This window comes from Cyanistes caeruleus, chromosome 4 (genome assembly GCF_971803275.1).
Source record: "Cyanistes caeruleus chromosome 4, bCyaCae1.hap1.1, whole genome shotgun sequence".
NCBI lineage: Eukaryota > Metazoa > Chordata > Aves > Passeriformes > Paridae > Cyanistes > Cyanistes caeruleus.
The window spans coordinates 46,222,729-46,237,740 of NC_141704.1; the positions used below are offsets into that span (position 1 = coordinate 46,222,729).

Here is a 15,012-nt window from a genome sequence, read left to right on the forward strand (position 1 = left end):
TCATTTGTAATGCAAACAACACACGAAGGTGTTCTGACTTGAAACCCACAGACAGAACAGGAAAGTTCACCTCTTACTCTCTTTTCAGTGATCTCTGGTCTGTAGCAGGACATCTTACCCCTCACAAGAGCTTGCCCGTTGCCTGTCAACCAGTAAGATAACTGAAACAGGAACAGCTCTCTTGTAGAGAGTTATTTTGGCACCACAGGGTTTTAACACTGGTCTGGCATCTCCCAACTGCCAATAAGCATCTTAATGTCGACATGAGATCTGGGAGATTAGCTGGATTTCTCACTGACAGACATCTCACTTTACAAAGTATGAAAACTACACCAAACTCTCACAAAGCAGAAATGCTCGATGCATTTCATGGAAATGTATGGAGTTTTTCCCATGAGTAGGGATGCCTGCTTCCCGGTTACTCCCACAGAGATTGAAGGAATCATAATTTTGGTGGTAAGTTACATTTGAGTCCTAATCAATACTATTTCTTCTGCTAGCTTTAATATAGGTACCTTGATATTGTGCACTGGCTTATGTCATGCTGTAATCTACTAGTAGTTCCTTTTCGTTCTATACTGTGCAGTAAGTAACTCTGATTAAGATATTTTGCCTGTTACCTTCTATCTGTTTAATAAATAATGAATTTTATTAAAATAGATCTGATTTGCCATCCTTAGTACTTGCGGGCCAGATTGATTTCTTAAATTAAAACTGTTGCCAAAATTTGAAGCTCCCACTGGTCCTATAACATGGCCTCACTTCTGCACTCCAAGATTTCTCAGAACAATCTGGATGATTAGACCAGAACGGTTTTAAAATACCTGCATTTGCATTCAGAATCGTCCATCGGACTCTAATTCTCCTCACTCACAAAGACAGAAAAATGCAAACTTCGTCAACCCATGGGTTACAGAATGGATGTTGGCTTAGCCTAATTCAGTGTAGCAGCCTGCACTCCCCACTGCAAACATCAAAACTGATCAGAGTGCTTGCAACAGAAGAGTAATAGTAAATACTGCATTAAAGCTAAAATCACCCCAAAGTGATATTACATCAGTCTCAGTGAAATACATTCAAGTTTTCTAGAGGTATTAAGACAATTAATTAAAGTACTTTGTTTCCATATAAAAGACAGCAATAAATAGCAATGGCTAAGTTTCTAAATTTTAAAATCAGAGCAAAGAAAAATGGTTATGCCTAGCTGGGATCTTCCAACAGGTCCAGTAACATCTCACAGAACATCTGCACATAACTGTGTCTGATGCAATACTATCATCTCCCACTGTTCAGTGCTGCATGCCAGCAGAAGAACGGTGTCACCACAGCTCTAACACAATCAGAATACAAGTACTCCTTTTTCTGCTGAAGGCAAAATCAGCTGTCTTAAATCAAAGCAGCTCTCTCACATATTCACGTTTACATCACCCTGTTTAACTTTGCCCCAAGCAAGCATACATCCACAGTCAACTTTGCCAGCAGAGATGTATATGTGGCAACCTGCAGCTGATGTATGGTAAGAGTAGCTGAAAGATAACTGTGCCTGCACCCACAGAGATGTCTGCAAAAACATGCTCCTGTCTATGGGTAAGTTATTCTTTGAGTCATCATGGTGTCTATTTAAATATTACCCCCCTGTTATCGCCTGTCAGGAGTTTACATATAGCAGCTCTCCATGCATTCTTTCCTGAACTTCAGAAATACATGTTTACTCAACCTATTCAAGGCAAGAAGTCTGAAAATGCTAATCCTCTTAGAAACATGTTTTTCTTTCAGAATAGATGCAGTGAAGGTTAAAGGGGTTAACAAGGCTGATTATTAAGCTCAGGCAGGCATTGAATGGTAATTTTGTTAATTTTTTAGGCTGAACCACAGTGCTGTTATATCTAAGGAGTGTGAATAATGTATTTCTTCATACATGAAAGCTTCACAGGGATGAGCTCAGTCAAATGAGGGTAGAAGCAAACATCTCTATTTTCAGCCAACAGTGGCTTCTCTTGTACAACATTCTGCTGTTGACTGAATCCCAGTTAACTTTACGTTCTCAAACTACAAGGGATATTTCCACATGGTTATATGTTTTCTACTCTGTTCATATTTCTCTGAACATCAACATGAAAGTTTCAAGGGTTCCCATTGTTCTAATACAGAAGCAGTCTATATCCCAGTTTAAAAGTGTGAAAATTATTGTTTTAATATCAACCTCAAGTCAGAAATAAATATAGCCCTTCAAGCAATCAACCATTTAAAAAAGAGTAAAAATACTTAAACTCATTGATTAGAACACTGCAAGACCTACTTTGAGATCTTACCTCACATCTTCAGTAGAAAGAAATAATGACCATTTTTTTAACAACTGCAAGAATTAAAATATATCAATTGCTAAAACAGCAAAACAAGACTGTCCTTCTTCACAGTCTCTTCTGTTTCTGGTGCTATGTGTTTGGTTTGCTCCTTGTACAAACAAATTCCTTTCTCAGTTATGCTTTTTTTTTCTGTTGTGTTTTGCCCTGAAAAAGTGGCCATGAGCAATACCACCTAAAGCCCCTTGCACACTAAGTATTTCTGGTATTTCAGGTACTGAAGCCCCTTTTCCCTCAGATGAATGCTCTCTCATCTTTAGACTGGAGAGCTGTATCATTTCTCATGCTAGTGAAAAAGATTCCAGTGGCTGAGCTGAAGCTAGAGGAGGAAAGTGTGTTGCACCATCTTAATACTGTCCCAAACATCTCACAGACAGGTCGTCAGGCTTGCTTTCTGCATTGGCAGATACAGGGCCAAGGGACTAAACCAAAGCACAGCAAACTGCTGGAACCTCAGCACTACTGTTTGAAATGGTGTTGAAAAGCAGCCTCTCTGCCAGCTGGGCTGGGAAAGAAAAGGAGCAGTCCTTTTCCTGCTTTAGTGACAATATGGAAAGGCATCTTTTGCAAGGACCCCCATACTCTACGATTACCATTTATGTATTCATTTGATAAAGGTATCTTTCCTACTACCTGTAGTGCTGGACCCCAAGAGGGCCCACTCACACTTCAGAATCTCATGTTAAGAGGCTCTTCATAGCACAGTGGCTGCTGCCAGCTGCATTTTTACAGGCCCCCAAATCCCCCAGTAGGAAGCATAACTCTTCAGTAGGAGGTGTCTGATCCTGCCCTATGGGCCAGTCATCCAAAAATGAAGCAATACCTAAATCACTTTAGAAATTTGACTCTTCACAGCCTCTCAGCCGACTTCCACTTTCATGCACAGAGGCTAGTGCTGTAAATCACATATAAGTTAGTTTTTTTTCACTAATTCCAGAAGAAAATTTGCAGCATTATAGTTGGAAATCTAATGGCTTTTTCAAACAGTAAAATACAAAGAGGACCTCTGGCCTTGTGCTAAGAATGACTATTATTTTACTTAGTGAACAGTGGCAAAGTAGTTGCGCAGTAAAGAGTATGTAATTACTAAATATAAACAGTATCTGGTATCATGATTACTTCACTTTCCAATTGTGAAAAGTATTTGGTAATTCATTTCTGGATTTAGCAGATTAAATGTAATTACTAAAAACCACAGCAATTGTAAACATTTGCCAGTAAAACAGAGTTAGATATTATTGTACTACCTGACAGTTTATCCAAAATTAAATATTACAAGTAAAACAGAAAAAACATTTCAACAGAACATCTAAAAAGTAGTAAATTAAAAATGTGGCTAAAAAATTATGAATGTTAGCATTTCTTCAATAATTCCTTCTATTAATAGCACGTTCTCTGTTATAGGATCTCAACTTGAATGAGTTTAATGCAGTAACTGCCAGGGCATCAAAAACCTCCCTTATATGATTTACCAACTGTGCATTTATGTGGTATTTAATATCACATTTTAATTTAATACTGACTTAGTTTTCAGCAATTTTCAATAAATCTTGAGACACAAATTTAATTCTCCATTGTCTCTACTGCTTTGAAAAATTTGTGCCATCTTCCAGAATAAAGTTTCTGGGAGGGGATGGGTGTATATGTCTCAAATTAGCATTTATTTTTACTGTCACAGTAAACACTCAAATTACATCTATATAAAAAACTATCTCTCAGCTCTCTGGAACTCTGTTTTTGTGCTCTAGCTATGCAAACCCACCAAAACCAAGCTTTCTATAATCATCAGCCAATTACATGGTTCTTTTTCAGAAGAGGGAATGGCAAACCCAAGACCATTTATAGTAATTGCTGATAAGGAATGGAATAGGCAAGGATACACAGAGTTTCTGTATCTGTCACCAGCTTTCCTCACTGTTGTCAGAGAAGTCTAGAGAAAGAGGAGCAGCATGAGCTTTTCCTTCTTTGTGAGGAAACAAGCTCTGAGAGAATCTTACAGGTTCTGAGGAGGCTGTTTGCAGCAAATTTACAAACAGCTGTTAAGGGCATCAAACTGAGCAAAACACTTGATTGATGAGAAAGAATAGAAAATGGCACCTCTTAGATGTGCTCTCTGCATATATCTTGTACTTATCTGCTTGCCCTTTGCACTTGAGCTAGTTACTGTCTCTGAAGTGCTAGAAGAGGCAGAAGCATGACTCAAACACCATGCTAATTAAGTCATGATTGTGGAATCATCGGTTTCTTGGTAAAAAAGCTGGAAAAAGAGCCCTTGCTTTACTTTCAGGTTTCAGTCCAAGTTAGCTTAAAATGAGTAAAGGTGCTACAGGATAGGCCTGATTCAACAGGATCTGAACATTCCTGAGACAACACTGACATACCCTGCAAATGCTGTTATTGTGAAACACAAGCTGATTTTATGCTTACTGAGCTGCTATTACTGGTAGTCTTTTTAATGTTGTTTCAATGTAAGTAGATAGGAAATGAGTTTTGCTCATATATTAGTTACATTCAGGATGTGAGACTGCTCTGAGAAAACTGAGAAATTCTGGAGTGAGGGACTCAACAAATCCTACAATCTTAAAAAATAAATGAAACTGTGTCTCTGTCTTCTTTGCCAATTGTTCCCCTATTTATCGGCTGTCTGTCAATCTCTATTCTGTAATTATATTATTTGCTGCAGCCATTTTTCAAAACTGTGCAGTTCCTTTGAGAAACATATTGCTTTAACTTAGTAGCTATTCTCCTCTGCCCTGCTGTGGTGCTTTTATCATAATACTCATCATATGCTGGCAACCACAATCTTCTGCTACCGAAATGGCCCCATTGAAAGGCTAAGATGAATCTTTAGACAGCTCCTTAAATTTATTCTTTTTCTCTCTTGCTACTGTTAGCAGAGCAATAAGCTTGTGTTTTGTTATGTTTTTTCTTTTCTGATGCCTCCTTTCTTAATCCTATTGGAAAGACACAGGCAGGTAGCTTTGCAGGGTGACAGCTTTTTTAACACTGAATAATCTACTGCTGTGCATGCTAATAGGTAATGCTAGGTTTGATTAACTAATTTTGCAAATGAATATCTAAGTAAATTACTTTTGCAGACTGTTTCCAGTGATTCTTTCTCTTTAATTGCCTCTTTGAATAGCTTCATACTGATTGTTGCTGCTTATGATAAGAATTCATATAAAACCCTGGGGTATATATTTCATAGTAAATATATCTGGTATCACCTTACACAAGAAAACCCTTCACCTCACACACATCTTACTTAAAGCTACATAGTCATGGTTTCAAGCTATTTTTTTCCCAGAAGTTTCAAAGCCATATAGGAAAATAATTTCCCTTCATGGCTGGTTTTAAAACACCCTTGGATACTTATGTAACTGTGTATGCCTGTAAAGGATTTTTAAAGATTACAAAGACAGACAGAGATAAATTAATTGCAAACAAACACCGAAAGTCCAAGAACTCTCTGAAAAATCCTGCTTGCTTGTATGGCTACAGAGATCTGATCATTTTGCTGAGCTAATACAAGACTGCAACTAAAAATGAGAGACTTTTTATCTTATCTTCTTCTTTTGTATTTGAAAGTAAAATATTCTCTTTTAAATCAAAATATCATGCCATGTACAAATGTGTACAGTGCAAATATTTCACATAATCAGAAAATCCACTATTCTTTCTAAAGAAGTTGTGGTCCTAACCTATACTCTACACTCATCTCATTGTCCATAGATCACTACATAAATATTTGAAATTTCAGTTATTTCATATTTCTTAGATGCTTTCCTTTAAAAGATAAACTTCATACACTATCCATGCCCCATGTCCCTTTGCCTCAGCTGAATAAACCTGTGTCTTGACAGCCTAACTTAACATATTTGCTGTCAAACCACTACAGTGCTGCTGATGCTCAAGGCATCGGCTCTAATATTATCTGCTCTCTGAAACCCTACATGAGCTTTTCCATGTATTCCTGAATTACATTAATTTTCAACACATCTCCTTCCTTACTTCTCAGTCCTTCTGTCTCTAACCTCTCTCACTTCTTTAAATGTTTAGCACCTTCTGCTCTCTTACCCCAACACAGGTTTCATGAATATCTGACAAGATGGTGTTCACTCATCTTTCTTTCTTTAAATCCATCCTTAAAACCCATCTTCTCATCTTCTAGCATAGAATTATCCAACAGTAATTTATCAGGAGTGGGCAGATCCCCTCCACCAACTCATATGCAAAGTCAAATAATTCATTCTGAAGCCCCACAGACATTTTTAAATGACAGCCAGCAGCCTCTTCTTCCTCCTGTAAAAAAAAAAACCTTTGCAAAACAGGGCACAGCAGACAGGGCAGGCAGGAAAGGAAGAGCTGTACTGCCTCTCAGTAGGAGAAATGTGAGATGCACATTTCAGCTCCACTTACCGGTTCCTATTGCTAGAAATCCAGTCAGAGATTAACGTTGCAGCCTGCTGGTGACAGTGTTTGTTCCCGAAGCTGCAGGCCAACATGATGACTTCCCGACGCAACTCTCTGTCCAAATTAAAAAAAGCAATAAGGCTGCATTAACAAATGTGTTTCAATGTTTACAAAAAACTATTCTTATAACAGTGACAGCAAACAGTAGATGGGAAACATACCAAAGAGAATCTGGCTTTACAAATTGCAGTGTCAGTTTAATGCCTACAACAATTAAAGAAAGGTCATGGATCAAAACCAGACCCCATTTACACTTAGGCACTCTTCCCAACCTCTGCAGTCACATGTGGTGCAAGTTCTCAGAAATCCAGTGGAGTCAGATATTAAGTTAGGGCTTAGTAAACCATGTTGTCCTAACTTAAGAAAGAAAAATTAATCTCACAGCATCTTTCTGCTCTCCCTGCAACCCAGGAAGGAAAAAATGGAAGGGTGACCCAGCTAAGGAATTATGACTGATTTATGCTAAACATGATTAAATTTTAGGAGGGTGCATTTATGTAATTATATTTCACAAATAAATAATTAAAAAGTAAATATAACAGTACTCATGTTGGTATGATGCTTGAACAAGTGATTTGTTTAAATTGTTCGTTGGCCATCCAAGCTTCAGATACATTGATGCCACTTGTCTTAATATATACTCCTGAGGAGAAAAAGAAAAGTATATTTAACATTAAAAATCATTTATTTTACTTAAAATTGAAATATTGCTGACTAGTAAGGTTCAGTCTTCTCTGTGTATCCTCAAATAATGTCCAGTTCCAAAGATTAAGCAAAGCTACTTATCCACTTATAATCTTCCTTCACTGCTATAGTAAGAAGCAATCTTGATTAGATGCCTAGTATAAGACAATATATTGTTATAAAATCCATGAATTTCAAAATTTTATTACATGCTACTTTGAACTCACAATGCACAGCTGAAAAATTACAAGGGTGTCAATAGCTTAATTTCTACTTTGTGGCCAATCTTGACTAAACTGTGCATGTTCACTTTTAAAAGAACACTGTTTTAATATCCATAGCCATGGCAAAAACATTATGTGAGTACAGTCAATTAACTTCAGAATATATAACAATGTGGCTGCAAATAAGCTTTGTACACTTAATGACACTGTGCTTTAAGTTTAGGCTCCTGGTGTGCTTAAGGAACAAAATAAGCACAAGTTATATTTTACTGACTTCTACTTTTTACACAGAGGACACATTTACATATTCTGACCAGTTTTGAAGAAAACCATTGTCATTGTAATCTTCTTCCAGTGGAATTCGCCAATTTGAAAAATAGAACTGAGATATACAGAACTGCATAGGAGAGCATCTATTTTATTATTACACATGCATAGGCATGTATATATGTCAACACAAAAGAAGATTCATACTGCAGCTTTCTCTACCAGATATGTTATTCTTTGACTAAAAAGACTTTTTATTTCCTCTGCTATCGCCTCAGCTTTCAAAACTCCCATCAGTAGTGATAAAACATCACCCAGTTGTGAATTTTACTGGTTTTATTTATTAAAATTGTGTTTTCCTTACACAACCATGTTTAAAAGTGAAATAGCAATGGCAGACTCCTAAGAATTTTTCTTTGTAGTTAACAGCAGACTAAATATGCAAATTATTTCAACTGCATTTTACATTATGGTTTGCATGTAGGCATAGTATATGTTCTACAAAAATAATTTTCCATGTCATCAGGTAACTGTGTATATGTGTATGTGTATGTATCTATATATCCATATATGTATTAACTTCTACATATATACATACAGTGACTTCTAACTTTCACCTCTCTGAGCATGGTGTCTGTGGTCACATACATACAAACAAATATACATTTAAGAAGCAAAAAGCATCCTTAGGCATTTCAGGCTTTAAAAACCTCCTTTATTTGAAGGCTTTACAACATTACATAAAGTTACCGTATGCTGGCTGTTGAAAATATGTAGACTACATAAAATTCATAGTGAATAAAAACCCCAAGAGTTTGTAATTGTCATTGGCTCCAGTGAAATCCTGTGTACTTCATAAACCATGCTTCAGTGCAGCTACAGGTAAATGTTAAAATATTTGCCATGTCTATCTTAATTATCTTTTGCAAGCTATTACTGCTATCCCTTTGGACACAATTATGAATGGGCTTTTGACTCAACGGTGATCTAATTCTTGTTAATTAAGGTAACTGCATTGAATTCACCATGGATTTTGGGATGAAATAATGACTACAAATCTTTGCTTTAGTTGCAGGTTCAGTTGTGCCTATATTTGCTGTTCTTGCTGATCTCGGGCACCCACCTAAGTATCACTGTGGGGCTCCTAAAAAGAGAAAATCTGGAAATAGAGTACTTTGACTCTTTTAAGTGAAATACTTTATTTGTCATAACATTTTTCATGAGGGATAATTACCTTTCCTTCCCCTAGTCATATATGCCTCAAACAACAGTTATCACTGTTCAAATGCAAATGAACCAAAGCTTGATAATTGCTATGTTTAAATGAAGAGTAATTAGGAAGGAAGTTAATATCCCTAGGTCATTTACAGTATCTGACTGGGGAACAGTCCAAATCTTGGCAATAATATGAGAGAGTAAGAGGCAAAAGGAAGAAAGGCAGGAAGAACAGACAGATGGAGAGAGTGAGGGAAAGAAAGGAAGAACTAGAGGAAGAAAGAGAGAAAGACAGTCTCTTACATTGAAGATATTGTAGTTTTCTGTACGGTCCAGCAATTTATCTAGAGGATAAAGAGCTCGGCTGGCAGCATGCCAAGGCAGGAAATCTTTTTCCTCTGAAAGATACTTCATAATCTCCAAAGGTATATTCTGCGGCAAATAACCAGCTCTGCACAATAAAAAAAGTTAGTATTAAATTGGTTTTCAGAAGATATTCACAATAGGGCATAAACAACTTCCTATTTTTCCAAAATGAAATTAAAATGCAGAAAAACATGATGAACTCATCCCACTTAAATGACATAAAAATCAACCTTATACACAATCAGCAACTTGCAGTCTCTCCCAACACACAGAAGCATACTGACTTGAAGTGAGGTATGAACATACAGGAAAGAAAACCAGACAAGCTATCCCTACTTTGAAAAGATTCCTGTGGCTATGAAAGACATGAATGAAAAAGTAACTGCCTTTAAGGAAAAAAAAAATTAAAATATCCAAAACAAAAGGAAGGTGTTGCTTTGTTGATTTGTAAGATAGAAAGTTGAATGCATAAAATCAACAACCAAGGGCATTTTGCTTGAGAAAACATTTCTACTGACTATCAGCAATTGAAAGGAACTAATGCTGAAGAAGAACCTTTAGTTACAGTTATTCTCCTCATTCTTTTCTCTCTCCTTTAGAACTGCCTTGTCTTCTATCCACCTTAAGCCACCTTGGACTTATCCAGTGACATCACTTTGGTTCAGGATGTTCCAGCACTTTGCAAATAAATTATGGATTTTTTTGGGTGTTTATAAATCAACCAGCTAAAATTTTGTCCCAAGACCTCCCCCTGCATGAGAAAAAGCGTAGGGGTGCACAGGACAGGTTCTGAAATAATAGCATTACACGTAAAATGCAATACAGACACAAGCATTTGAAAATTACTTTAAAAAACAAGTACAGAAAATGCCAAGCTTCAGCTTTTGCTTTCATTTTCTTTTTCAGAACAGCACTTTTTCTTAACTATCCAGACTGCAGAAACAAAGTGCAACCCTGTGGGTGTGAACTTCCCAGAAACACATTGTCTACTCTTCTCCCAATGCAGTTGTTTAAATCAAAAGGAGTTAACTATCTACCTAGAGAGGAGATAATGGTTCTCTTTTCATGAAACAGTTCAAATCAGCAATGTAGATTCCACACAGTTCAATTTAATAAGCTACAGTATGATATAGATTCATAGACTAGTTTTTCCCCTTTCATTGCAAATGTTCCTTTAATTTCCATCAATGTGGCAGAAATGCAAATATATAGAAAACAAATAAAATTACACACATTAGTAGAGAAATTAACCGTTGCATACATGTTAATACAAATTTTTATCTCTGCTGTAGTAACATGTAAAAATTGTCTTGCTGCTTGAAATAGTTTGCTTCCTTGCAACGTGCATCACATCTTGCAAGCCTTCATTTTTTACACTCTCTATTGGAAGAATTACACTCTGTTCCCTTCATGTTCTCAGGAAAGAAGTGAGTTCATGTAACAGATTTCAAAAGTATCTATCCCACCCTCCAGTCTGCTTAATGTAATTTTTGTCCACATTTTATCAGCTCTGTATTCAACCTGGTTCCAGCACATACTCCAGTACTAAAAACAAGATCACTTGGGGAGCCCACTGTGCCAACTGAGGAACTGAGCAGATAAGAAATTAAGGAGGTAAAGCTTTTAGAGTAGGCAGTGGACAAAGTCCAATGCATCTGAAGACAGAATGTTACTCCATTTTATAGGTCTTGTTTGCGAGGCAGCAGAATAACATTGAGTTCTACGTCTTAATACTTCGTAAAGAATTCTAAACCTAATTAATGGAGCCAGAAGTATGCTGGACTGACTGCAGTTAAAAATCTTGAAGATAAAGTTAGCAAAGAGGTAAACTGTTTTAATTTGCATATACGTAATTAGTTTCTAAAAGAATTTGTGATTATTTTTACTGATAATTTGATTGACATGAAAAAGTGTGGAGTTAGGAGCAAAAGAAATAGCTCTAGGAAACATGCTGCTTAAGAAATAAACAGATTAATGTTTATTATAGCTGCACTAATGGACATTTAAGTTTATATTTTGAACTTAAATCTACTTATATTAAGTGCAAAAAGGAAATCAACGCTACAAAACAGATTATTTCTTTTTAAGCTTAATTTCTCCATAAAGACACATAAGAAGCAAACTCAGAGATCAATCTCTTATTCCTGGGCTCAGAGCTTCCTGGTGAGTTTCAAAATCATGATTCTTAGATGATGATACTCACTCATCCTGTTCACAACAGCTGTTGCTCTCATCACTCACTGCTTTTGACTTCCAAATTTATTAGACTATGCAATTATGCCTGTCTCAGCCCCTGACTCTCACTTTTCTTATCATTTCCCTTAGAGTATTGTGCAACTTACACAAACAGGTTGTGGTAAAGTTAGATTTTTTTCCCTGTTTACTCCCAACCCTTCTTCTCTTTCTGGGTATGACCCTAGAAGAGTTTATGTCCATTATCATCAGAATCAGCCCCTCAACCACACATCAACCAATCCATCCCAAGAGTTGGGATGGGGATGAAGGGAGATTCTTGGGGATGAAGGCAAATGAAGGATACTTGGAGCTGAAGGGAGATTCTTGTCATTACTATATAAATGACAACGAATTCATCACTTCAGATCATGGTTTAGAGGAAAAGTGGTTATGGCTGCTAGAATTAAACTCTTCTGTCAGCATGTGCTGGGCAGTAAAGGTGCTAAAATGAACCTCTGAGAGAACTTAAGCACAGACATATCTCAAATCCTCTTACACTGGCAGTTAAGACAGCAACTTTCCTGAAGAAAGCATAAGTGCTTCAGGAACATTACCTTGGCAGAATTTTCTTTATATTTTACACTATTTTATTTCATGGATGCCCACAGAAAACCATGATAGCTCTACCCTTGTACCCTAGTTGCTAAGCCATGTTTATGAACTTTTTTACTCCAAATACACTGCCCTCTGAGACTATTTGGAATTAAATAGGTTCTGTAAGTACATTATTGTAGTTATATAATTATTAATTGCATTAATTATTATATATTATATAAGTACAATTTATTGTACTCATAAGTCAGTACATTTAATGTTTCACCTTTTTTCATAAGGAGTGGCATATAACATGCATGTTATAAATTATTAACTGTATACTACAGTTTTAATACCTTGAGGAGTATTTTCATTCAGGGAAGAAAAGAAAATAAAAAAATAAATAAAAAAAGAAGAAATATTTTAGTAAGGGTAAGGCCAAACACTAAGGCTGTTATTTTTTTACATTCATAGTTGAGAAAGTAGGATATAAAGAGAAACTCTTACCCTAAACCATAAAAGAGATAAACCATGAACCATAAAATGTGTAAGAAGTCCTAAAATCCAGATCACAGATCTAGGACCTGTGTGAAGTTTCCCAGGAGGTAGCATGACTACCATAACAAGCAGGTCAGCAGAAGACAGAACCTCAATAAAGCAGCATGACTGTGTGGTGAACTATGTAACTATGCTCTAACATTCTGCATCTTCACAAAGCACAGCTGGTTTCTTAACTTTTGTATTTTAGTACAGTCACACTCTTTTAGTTTACACTAAAAGCTTGTCCAGTGCTAAAAGTGACTTCAAGACTCCTTTTTCCCAGGGAATACTGCATTCAGCAAGATGCACTGGGCTCACTTGAACAGTGGCAAACCAGACAAAGGGTGCTGGCATGATTCTAGGATTCTCTTTCACTAGCCTGGAAAAACTAGGTTCAAAGATGGCTACATAGGACCTGGTCAGCAAAAGCATTTATGGAGTAGGACAATAACCAAAATGAGGAAAGAAGGTAGAACAGAGAAGGAGTTTGTTCTGAGTATCTCTGTGAACTCTTGGAAAGACACTGATCTGTGGAAATGCTGAACAGAAATGTTTCACAATTATTATAACAATAATAAGAAAAATGAAAGCAGCAACGTTCTCATCAAAAGCAAAACTGTAAAATAATTTTCCCTGTCATGTAATTGCCTAGAAATATTTACTCAAAGGTACTACAAAGTGTAAGTTAATACATACTCTACACGTGCAGCTTGACTTATTACTCTCTCTTTCAAGAAAGTCACTGGAAGGTCAGTGACAGAAATCCTTATTTTTCTTGTGTCTTTTTAGCCATCAATCATATTGCTATCCTTAAGTCCAGCAAAATTACTATCACATATTGCCTGTCAAAGTCCAAATGCATGAGAGTCAGGGCTAAGAGACAAAGTTCTTTTCTAGCCTAGCCATCTCGAAGAAAAATTGAAATATTGTCTGTCACTAGGGGAAGAACTGATTATGAGCTATATTGAAACCAGGTATCAAGCATAATCACCACAGAAATACCGTAATGTCCAATCTTATGCCTAGTCTGAAAGAGACACAGTTTTCTCTAGGTATGTCTCTAGTAGCCACCTGAGAATCTTAGCAAGCATGTATCTCCTCCTTAAAAAAACTCTGCAGAGGAACCTGGGATAGTTTTGGCAAGGATTGTAACAGATAAAATAGTTAAATCTAACAGCGTTGATACATCAACAGTGGCTGAAAGCTTACTGATGTTCAGGTAAAACACTTCTCAAGGGCAGGGTTAAAAAGTTTACAAAACTTCATCTGGAGTATCTGGAATTAAAAGAGCCTTAAGAATTCATCTAGTGGCTCCCTACCCAAAGCAGATTTGTACCAGTGCCGTTCCTGACAGAAATTTGTTTTGTTTATACAGGCCTCTACCAAGGAACACTACAATTTCAGACTTCTCTGCCAAGAGGAGATAAGAACATCACAGCTCTGATCTTTTGCCCTGTAAATATTCAGAGAAGAGTACCAACAGATCCACTTCATGATATATATCAGATGATCTGCTGTTTACATATCTTCAGTATAAACTACAAAAACCAGACATGCCTCTTTATAGTATTTCAGATTAGAGAGTTTTGATTTGACATCATGGGTCATACAGAAAGCAGCCTAGACTTAAAACAGCCTCTACAAGCCCTCTCTAAGCCAACTTTACCCATTATTGAGTTTTGAAACACATGACTACAAAAGCAAAACTTAACCAAAAAAGATCACATTTGAGATGCTTCATTGCTTTATCAATTTTTAGGTAACTCTCCTGACTGATCATTCAATCATTCTGTAGCCACCACTACACACGAGAGTATGTGTTAAGAAACACAACACCACATGAGTTTTGTCTTATTATCTATGTTCCTGATTTCACAGTTGCCTGCCAACTGAAGGGAAGAACAGGAGAACAGGAACATGGACTGGCAAAAAGATCTGGTTTAGTTATTAGACAAATTACTTCTAGACAAACATCCTGGATCAGCAGATTTTTCATGCCGAAGGAGACCGCTGACGAACTGTATTGAAAACGTGATCTATCATTTTTATGAAAGGACGGATGTGGAAAAAGATTTTCCATTAGTTATACATAACTATTATGTGGTTTATGA

The 15,012-nt window shown here is 36.6% G+C and overlaps 1 protein-coding gene across 3 annotated transcripts in view; it reads right to left on the bottom strand.

Moving 5' to 3' along the window:
• The window catches only part of TRHDE (thyrotropin releasing hormone degrading enzyme), a 211,220-nt gene that overhangs the window by 22,684 nt on the left and 173,524 nt on the right, over positions 1–15,012 (bottom strand). For all 3 annotated transcript variants that reach the window (XM_086884350.1, XM_086884349.1, XM_086884348.1), the window contains 3 exons: positions 9,530–9,677; positions 7,382–7,479; positions 6,783–6,890 (listed from right to left, as the gene is read on the bottom strand). In XM_086884350.1, the coding sequence (XP_086740476.1) occupies positions 6,783–6,890; positions 7,382–7,479; positions 9,530–9,677 (354 nt within the window). The remainder of the gene's footprint in view (positions 1–6,782; positions 6,891–7,381; positions 7,480–9,529; positions 9,678–15,012) is intronic.